General features: G+C 30.1%; 1 protein-coding gene across 3 annotated transcripts in view; it reads right to left on the bottom strand.

The window, feature by feature from the left end:
* Positions 1-10142, bottom strand: part of LOC108688143 (multiple epidermal growth factor-like domains protein 10) — a 29974-nt gene that overhangs the window by 9666 nt on the left and 10166 nt on the right. For all 3 annotated transcript variants that reach the window (XM_018194280.1, XM_018194281.1, XM_018194279.1), the window contains exons 2-3: positions 949-1218; positions 66-192 (exon numbers count right to left, since the gene is read on the bottom strand). In XM_018194280.1, coding sequence (XP_018049769.1) covers positions 66-192; positions 949-1097 — 276 coding nt within the window. In that variant the 5' untranslated portion in view covers positions 1098-1218. The remainder of the gene's footprint in view (positions 1-65; positions 193-948; positions 1219-10142) is intronic.

Raw genomic sequence — 10142 nt, forward strand, 5'->3', positions numbered from 1 at the left:
TTTACTCTATATATATATATATATATATATATATAGGTAAATGGTAGACAGATTAGATAACTGACCTGCTCTTTGTAGACAGTTCTGTAGACAACTTTGTATTTGGAACATCTCGGTGGGAAACTCAAGCACCACGTGTTTTCTCGCACAGTGTATGGTTTCTGTTCGGATACTTTCACTGTTATCGTATACCTGAAATGATATTCGTAAATTGATGAACGCTCAGACAGGCGTTTTAACGAGAATATAATTTTATCATATAATTATCTAGTTTTTTTATTGAACGATCGCCGAAAATGGTTTTATACATCAATTAAAAGTCACTATTATTAATCTACATATTGTATATTACTGAGTTATCTACAATATATTTGAGTTTATTATGTAGATTGATTTAATATTTTCTAAAAAATATAAGAAGCAAAAAGAAAATACGAATTTTTGATCAGTAAAAAAATTATTACAAGTAACAATATTGAAAAATGACTATAGGACTTCTCAATTTTTATAAATTCAAAAAAAAAGAATATAAAGGGAAATAGAAGTCAGCGCGATACTTTGTACGATACAAATTCAAAGAATAATACAAATTCGTACGCTTTTGAACTAATTTTTCAAATTATGAAATAAAGTATTAAACTGTAGATACTATTTACGCGCAAAATACCACGCTGACTTCTATTTTCCTTTATACTCGTTTCTTGAGTATTGCGACTAAGCTTCAATTTTTCGCAGTTGGAACAGTAAGTCTGGGTCTACAATGAGATAGTCTTAGAAGTTGGCTGCTGGCCAACTCTATCGATTTACTGATTTCAGCTCACCGATTACAGACTACCGACTCATTGTAATCCTGATTTAAAAATCTTTAGAAATGACTTATTCCTAAGTTTATAAGTGATAGGGCAAATTTGCGATAAATTATTAAAAATTCGGTTCTCGAATGCTTACGTTTCCTGCCGGGTGCATATATTCGGTCCCTCGAGGGCTATCGTTGCTCCCGTCGAGATTATCACAGCGGTGATCGCGATCAGCCACCAGTTTGCAGACCCCATTTCAGCTAATCGATACAACTTTGAACTTCGTGACCGAAACATCATTATCGCCGTCCCATCGCGTTATTGCAGACTTTGTGATTAATCTTTCACGTTTCGTACGGCACGCAGGTCGTAATCATTCGCTTAATGTTCGAAAAGCCGGACGGTTGACCCGTCTCTGGATCTGAAAGTAAAATTTGCCGTGTTAGCGTGTGTCGCAACTGTGCGATTTACCTACCTCGCGAATTATGAACGCCTGCAAAACGATTGCACGAATATATACATACTCGAATATCCGACACGCGATCCCTCGCACGTCACTACGCGAAGTTATACGTATAGACGTTGCGCATTTTACTAGACCTTACAATGCGGCTTTTAATCACTCCACAGGAAATCTACTGTCGCGTTCACATTCGACTTTAAACTCTGCACTGACCGTAATATGAATCATAGCGAAGCCATTTGCACTTGTGGATCTTGATTCAACTTTAAATAAACTTGCGCGTCGAGTCGGATTTCCGCTACTGGGGTTGAACATTATCAGGTTCTATGTAATTTTAATGCGTTGATTATCATGATCGCTGATAACCAGCGTCATCAAAGCTTCTCAAAACTCTTGTAAGAAATAAACATCACATCCAATATAAAATTTTTAAATTTAAGATATAAGAACAATATAAAGTGAAATGTGCGATATTCAATACAGTATAGTATATAAAGATATATATAGACGCACTTCTTATAAGCAATATTTTATCATTTATATATTTTATAATTTGTAAAATCGAAAAAAAGATTGGCTGCTGCAACAAATTTTCAGTGTAGTAATGAAAATTCTAGTGACTCTATAAGACGTACTAAACTCGTCAAATAAATAATGTATTAATATCGAAACATTTTAGATAAATGTTCTCATCCAATAAATACCTAGGCAACAGAAAATAAACATGCACTATTTAACACAGTGTACCCGTGAGGGTACAATCTTATTTAATCAATATTTTATCATCATATGTTTATGATAACAAAATTCTATTGTGATATGTACATAGTAAAACATACAAAAAATTACGATTTGTCGGACAAGCAACGTATTATATCAAAATTTTTTTAAATGTAAAAGATAGGCGCTAATATAAATAAAATTTTATTCAATATAATAATTTTAACTGAGATATATATATATATATATATATTTGGACATTCCACGTGCCAAATCGGACAGCCTTCGTCACCGACCCCTATCGATTTTTTACTATATTTTAAAAATATAGTATAATTCTTTAGATTAAAATACGTATTCAGTAATTTTTTTAGATTTTTATCATTGCTAATTTTCTAGATATAAATTTGTTAATATTTTCAATTTATTTTATTTTCGCAACCTTTAGTTAAATATAACTTCTGTTTAAATTACTGAAAAACAAGAAATAATTACATCAAATTGTTCGTCTTGAAATTCTTTATTAGGAAAAAAATATGAAAAAAATCTTCAAGTTTTTGTTTCTATTCGAAAAATCTGATTGAAATAAACAAAGTTGATTCTTGTCAAAATCGGCATTTTTAATTTTCATAAAAAAATTCTCCAATATTCTTAGCATAAATATAAACACTTCAAGCCATATTTATATTTGATTATGGTCGAAATTTCCGTTCTGTTTTTTAATTTTTCAAAATATTAAATCTATTTAATATTAGTAGATTTTTAATATAATGAGTTTTATAACGATATCATGTTATGTTATTTCATAATATACTAGAGAATATATGTGTTTTCCAAAATTATCAATGAATTTGTAAGGTCTACTTCGAATTAATGATCCTGATAAAATATATTACTTTCTTGATAGTGCTTCCTATAATATTTCAAAAATTTTAAGAACTTTGCAAATATCTATTATTATGAAGAAGACTTTGAAGTGCCGGCATTTTTTTGCTACGGAGCATGGCAAGGGTCCATGTAACCGAATAAATGGTTTGATAAAAAATGGTTACTCATGTAAGTCTTCAACGCCCATCTGATCACTGGATACATAACTACTTCACATGAACTGTTCAAGTGGGTATCAGATCCAATGAATTTGCCAAATATCATAGTAAAATTCTCATTAATAGAAGAATATAATTTAGCAAAGAAATATCTTGCGACTTGATTTGAAAAAAAGCCTATACCTAAGACTAACAAAATTCATAGTATTATTCCTCAGAAAAATCTATCACATTTATTGTAAAAAAAATTTCAAACTCTTTGGATTATAAAATGTACAAAAAAGTGAAAAAAAAACTAAAAAATAAAAATAATTAAATATTTATTAATAAATTTCTTTACATATTCTAAAAAGACATTATTTTATTCAAATAATGTTTCTATAAACACCCAAAGAAAAATGTTTCTTTGCTATACGGTTAAAGAAAAAATTTTTTGATTTGTAAAAAAATGTCTTTTATTTAAACATTATTTTTTAATCAGATAAAATTTATTTCATTAAAAAAGATTATGTTCATTTCTTGGATTTGAACATAATTTCTTTAATTAAATCAAATAAATTTTATTTGGTTTTTAAAAAATAATGTTTAAATCAAAAAAATTTTTTCACAAATTAAAAAAATTTTTTCTTTAACCGAAATTTCTTTAAACGGAGCAAACTTTTCTCTGAATCTTTATTCCCTAAATAATTGAAATCAAAAATATATTCTCTAATATCGTTATGAAATAACATGATTTATGTAACTCATCTGCAGATAAAAAAATCTACTAACATTAAATAATAGATTTAATATTTGAAGAATTAAAATACATGGAAAATTTGACCATAATAATTTTGATCAAATTGCTTGAAGTGTTTATATTTGTACTAAGAATATTGGAGAATCTTTTTATAAAAATTAAATATGTCGATCTTGACGAAAATCGACTTTATTTATTTCAATCAGATTTTTCAAATAGAAACAAAAACTTGAAGTTTTTTCATATTTTTTTTCTAATAGAAAATTTCAAGACGAACAATTTAATGTGATCTTTTTCAATAATTTACATAGAAGTTATGTTTAATTAAACGTTCGCGAAATAAAATAAATTGAAAAATTCATATCTAGGAAACTAACAGAGATAAAAATCTAAAAATATAACTAAGTACGTATTTTAATCTGAGGATTATATTTAAAAAATTAAAAAAAATCGACAGAAATCGATGATGAAGGTCGTCCGATTTGGCGTGGAATATCCCATATGTATAAGTATATATAAATAATCGTATTTGTTGATAAATTAATATAACAGTGAAGACATTTGCACGATATTTTTTTATGTGCTATATATTCTGTTCTTTCAATAACATGGCAGATATTACAGTTCTTCTTACCTTCTGGCAACAACAACAAGCGCGAGCAAAATGTCAACAAGAATTATTCCTTTAATAATAACAAATATTTGCTAAAAAGCTTTTAACTGCTTTGATTCTGATATAGAAATAAAAATAGAATCGTTTGTAAATGATATCAGAATTCAGCTAGGATCCCAAGAATAGATTAACCTTCGATGGATTTTTCATTCACTATGAAGGACTCTTTAACGGTAATACTAAGAATCTCGACGATGCTGCTAAAATAAGATTACTGTTACGTACCTAAATTAAGTACAGCTTGCTTTGAATGTTACATTCTCCCTTACGAACATAAAGAATTCTCATTTGCAGTTATAATCGTAGCCCAATTCAAACAAATATTTGAGATAAAAATCTCGTTATTTAATCAGAGATATAATTACATGAATATAATTAAATTCTCTCAGGTCAATAATTTCAAAATTTCATAAATCATAACAAAGAGATCAGATAGAAAGATACAAACGCTGTATGTACATTCACATCCGAAATATAATATCTCGCATTTTGTATATATGTATTCAGTTTACCGACAAACATAAGAATAATGATGTAAAATAAAATACTTATGCACTATTTAACACAGTATCTGTGATGATACAGTCCTATTTAATTACACAATATTTTATTACTATTCCCTGGTGAAAATTTTTTTTATAATTTTTATACAAATTGGAACATTTTTCGGAGTATTTTTGGAAATACTCAGAAATATTCAGAAAGTTTATATGTATACTCTCGGAATTTTTCATACATGTGAATTTTGAAATTATTAACCTGATTGATTTTAAGATTTTTCATCCCATAATTTAAAAAAAATATTTAAAAATTTTTTAGATTTGATTTCATCAGAAATTATACTTATAAAAAATCTTAGAAATCTTACGACATTTTATAATTAACATGTATGAAAAATTCTGAGAAAAGATGTAGATTTTCTGAGAAATGTTCCCATTATTCGTATACAAAATGTGAGAAAGTTATAAAATTATGTAGAAATTCTGAAAAATTATATGAAAAATTCTGAGAAAAATTTTTATCAAGGTCTTATCATAATAAAAATTCCACTGACCACGATGAGACATATAAAGCTTAAAGCAGATAACGTATTAATAAAGACTCTATTGTTCGAACAAATGCGACAATTTCTATTGATCTGATTCTTTGCGCTCTATCGATTTAATAACGTATAAAAAAATAATCACCTCCAGTGTGTTCTCGCATGCAATTAGAATTTTATAGCAAGAATGGTTCAAATGGGGGGGGGGGGAGGTTCAGATTATAATTTTGTCGAACGAGGACGCATGTCGATATCGCAAATTCCAGACGAGCAATTTTCGTCGATGAACATTCGATAGTTCCGCGAAGTCGTTTTCACTGGGCGAAATTTCAATTGCGTGCTTACGACCGGAAATTGTGCCTCCCGATCGAGTAAAGTATTAGTCGAGTAAAGTATAAGTACATGAATCAGAGAATTGCACACGTGTTGAACATATGGTTTACTTCACGGTTTTGTCATGACGTGACTCGTGCGCTATGATTCACGTTGCGAATCAGACGACTAGCTCGACGCTGAACGATGACCGGAAGTGCTGTAATATTAGACCGATTAGAGCGATGCTCCAAGACGTATCCAATCGTTCGACCGCAACCGCATATTACGAGAATCTCACGTCATTAGCACACACGGTGCTTCTATCTTTCTCTCTCTTTTCTATTTTTTTTTAATGAAGCAAATGAAATAAAGCAATGGCATGCAATAAAATCATATAAATTTCAATTTAGAATGTTGTTGCATCTCACGATAATGGATGCTCTCGGATTTTCTCTCTGATAGCACTGCGGTCATCAAAACGTTATATTTATCTATGGACTGAATTCTCTTTTATTTCTCTTCTTTTTATTATAACTGTTTATTATAACTGTATTTTTTGTACAAAGCAGTCAATGCATTAGTCGACTTTTATAAACTTTGTCGCTGAAAACAAATATTAAAGATCGGTTTATTAACTTTACGTTTTTGAGATATTTTAGTTCAAAAAGTAACAAAAAAATGTCATTTTCAATATTTTTAGGTTCAATTTTCTTAAAAACGTGACATAAAACAATTTCATTTACGAATTCATTTTCAAGGATGAAAAATCTATAAGAATTATTTCGTTCAATTCGTGGTCTCCGTTTCAAAAAGTGTTTCAATTTCCCACTGGACTTATATGTATCCACGTTGACTTTTTCTAGAGCACGTAAAGATGTGATTTTTCTCAGAGATGAACGAGATGATGGTTCGCTTCTCCTCATACGAATCCTTCGGTGTCGTCGTGATAATTAATGATGAAATAAGAGTAAACGTGCACGAGTAACTTTCGCGTCATTAGTTACGGCATTCTTGTAAGCGAAACTGACGAAAGAGGTGAACGTAATACGATTGTTCGGAGCCAGACGAGACAAACGTACACCCGGAATGATTGTGCGCGTACATTCACACATCATGCATGTATATGAATTGACAAAACCTATCTAATTGTGCGGATCGCGTAACAGCGGACGGCGGTTGTTAGACTCGTGCGAGCGATCGCACGAGTCTAAAATAACGGTGCACAATTCTCGCGTCGCGCGTGTCGTGTGTACTTATATATATTTTATATACTTCCTACATTCGTCTCGTGGTTTTTTCCAGTGAAGGAATTTTTTTACAATCGACGACTCGTAATACAAATTTCCGTCAATATCGTAATAGATTACGATAATTTTTTCAAATAGAACTTTGTTTTTGAGAAAAAGGCTTTTGTTAATCTTGCAAGTTAATCTTGTGATTTGTTTTCATAATTTATCATTCTATCCTTTTCATTGAATTTGCATATGAGATTATATTATACATTATAGTTAATCCTAATAATGACTAAAATACAGAAAAAAATTCTTTAGATAACAATACTTTTTTATCTACGTTCATTGGATAATTATTTAACTTCCTATTTTTAATATTCTATATATAATATAATATATATAATATAATTATCTTATCAGTTCGACATTGTTCTATATTCATTCTATTTTCTTGTATTTATTTTTCTATAGAAAAAACATCACCTATAAAAAAGTTTTAACAGTTTTTCGAAAACAATAAGAACTTTGACACATAATTCTAGGCTTACTTTTTAAGATAAAAAATTATATACATAAATATTTACAAGAGGATGTTAATATATCCAATATGTATTGCTATTTATATATGAGAAGTAAACTTTCAAAATGTATTTTGTTCAAAATTTCATTTTTTTAGTTAGAGATGGTGTAATGTTTAGTGTTGATAAACTCTTATTATAACTCTTATTATAATTTTGTCAACTGATCTCTCATATAATACGTATACAATAAGTTTAATACGATTATAACTTGGTAACATCACTGTGTTTTTATTATTGTATATCTGAAGAAAGCCTAATTGAAAGGTCAAAGCATGTAATATTTTCAAGCAATACAATAGTATTTATTATGTAATAGCTATCAACTGTTTAACACTAAATTTAAATTTTTGACTCTTACATGCTCTTTAATATATTTATTGTTTATTAAAATTAAGAATCCTTTATTCTTATCAATTCTTATTATAAGCTACTCTGAGACGTTTAGAAAGTATTTTTTCGTTAATTTACCTGAATAAACATTTCGAAGTTCATCATGTTTTCTAACTAGAGAAAACAAAATGCATTTGTTTAACACTTTTAGCAATTGTTTAGCAATTTTGTTTAATATTTCATATCCTACTGACTGACGTATTATTATTTTCTGTAGTACATAATATGTAGTTTCTTTTTTTCTTGTTTTCTAAAAATTATTATAAATTTTGGGCAAAACGCATTTTGAAAGTCCTGCTCCTCATATATTATTATATATCAATATTTTGGATATTATATAAGTATTATATAAATATCATAATACTTTCAAAAACTTGAGAATTCATTCTACCATTTTTGTGTGACCGAATTCTATCCTTGTGCTCGTTCCGCTGCCACGAAAGGGGGAGCGACCCTTTCGGCTTCATGCGACCCCAAAGGGGAGAATTAATTCGTTTACGTAGGAAAAGAGTTCACGGACTTCGTGACGTAGGTGTGAACGTGTGTGCGGGCGCGAGTCACAGGATGTGGGGCGAGTTCGCGATAAAAACGATACATCGAACTCTGTCTGTAGGATGTGCATCATTCTCCGTTGGGATCTCTTGTTCGCTGAACGAACAAAGGATGCAGAACCCAACTACGGACACACCGACATGTGAAAGGATGCGACGACTATCGAAGGCTATCATGCAAAGAAAACAACGGGACAAGGGTATTACGTTGGACAGATAAAACCAGGAAAGAAACGTGAGATATATGTATAAGAAACTTATTCTTTCATTTATTCGCAGAATTATTCGCTTGCGCGGACAAAGTGAAAATTCGGAGAAAGTGAAAATTGTTCTCCTTCCACTTCTGCGGGTAACGGTTAGTACGGAAAGAGAACAGTTATGATGAATTTCGAGAACCGTTTGAATAAACGACGTTCAACATTTGATAACTTGAATATACCTTCAGCAAAATAATCCACATAGCAAGAGATTTGTTGTCTAGACTAGCAAATGTAAATTTAAATATATAAGGCTCTGAAAATGAATCTAATAGAAAGGAATTAAAAAACCAATTAAGAGTCCACTCGTTTTTGGTGATTTAGTATACACTCGTTGCATTTAAGATGAAATAGATATATTTTTGGTGTTTGACAAAAATAAGAAAGAAAATTTTAGCTTTAGTTCAACGAATAAAGCCTAATACGACATTAAAATAATGACAAGTAATACAATATTAATTTATGAAAAAATTACGAATTATTACGAAAAAGTTAATTTATGAAAAAAATTTCTGATTGAAAATGGACGAATCAGAATTTTCTGATTAAATTTATTAGAATTCTAGTTGATAACCATAATTTTGTTTTATACAATATTTCTACTAAAATCTAGAGAATTCTTATTTTTATTAGAACAATTATATTAACCAGAATACTAATAGATTTAACTAGAAAATTCTTCGTCCATTTTCCATCAGAATTACTATTTAATTCAAACATTCCAGACCATTTTTCTCAGTATACTAAACAATCAGCAGATGAACCTCAAGGGATCTTTTCCTTGCGTTATCTAATCGCGCCTTTTAACATTTATACAACCGATAATACAGTGTCATTATCTCATTTTGTGATTGGCGCGATTATATGATTGGCGCACGAAGGTCCGAAGTATCAATGAGCATAGAAAGAAGAATAGAAAAATACACTCGTTCGCACGATGCAATTAAAGTGCGTAATCACACTAACGATTGCGTGATTAGTGATAGAGCGAAGAAGCCACCGATTGCTTTGTTCTTACTGGTTGAAAAGCAATCGTCAATCACGATCGCTCAATGGCTAATATAATTGTATGGCTTAACACTAATGATAATAAGTGCGCCCGTTTGACACGAATGTTTGTCACGCGATAAATGTAGCGAAATATTGGAGGATACAATCACGGAATCGTGTCTCAGGCGTGAGTTAATAAGGATGCGCGACGCCAATGATGGACCGTATCGCTGGCGCGGCCGATACGGTTTAGATAAATCACCCACGCACACAGCCGTGTATTTATCCGTTGCTTGAATTGTCATTGCCGTTCACCCACTCGTTACAAATATATATATATATATAT

Source organism: Atta colombica, unplaced genomic scaffold (genome assembly GCF_001594045.1).
Source record: "Atta colombica isolate Treedump-2 unplaced genomic scaffold, Acol1.0 scaffold225, whole genome shotgun sequence".
NCBI lineage: Eukaryota > Metazoa > Arthropoda > Insecta > Hymenoptera > Formicidae > Atta > Atta colombica.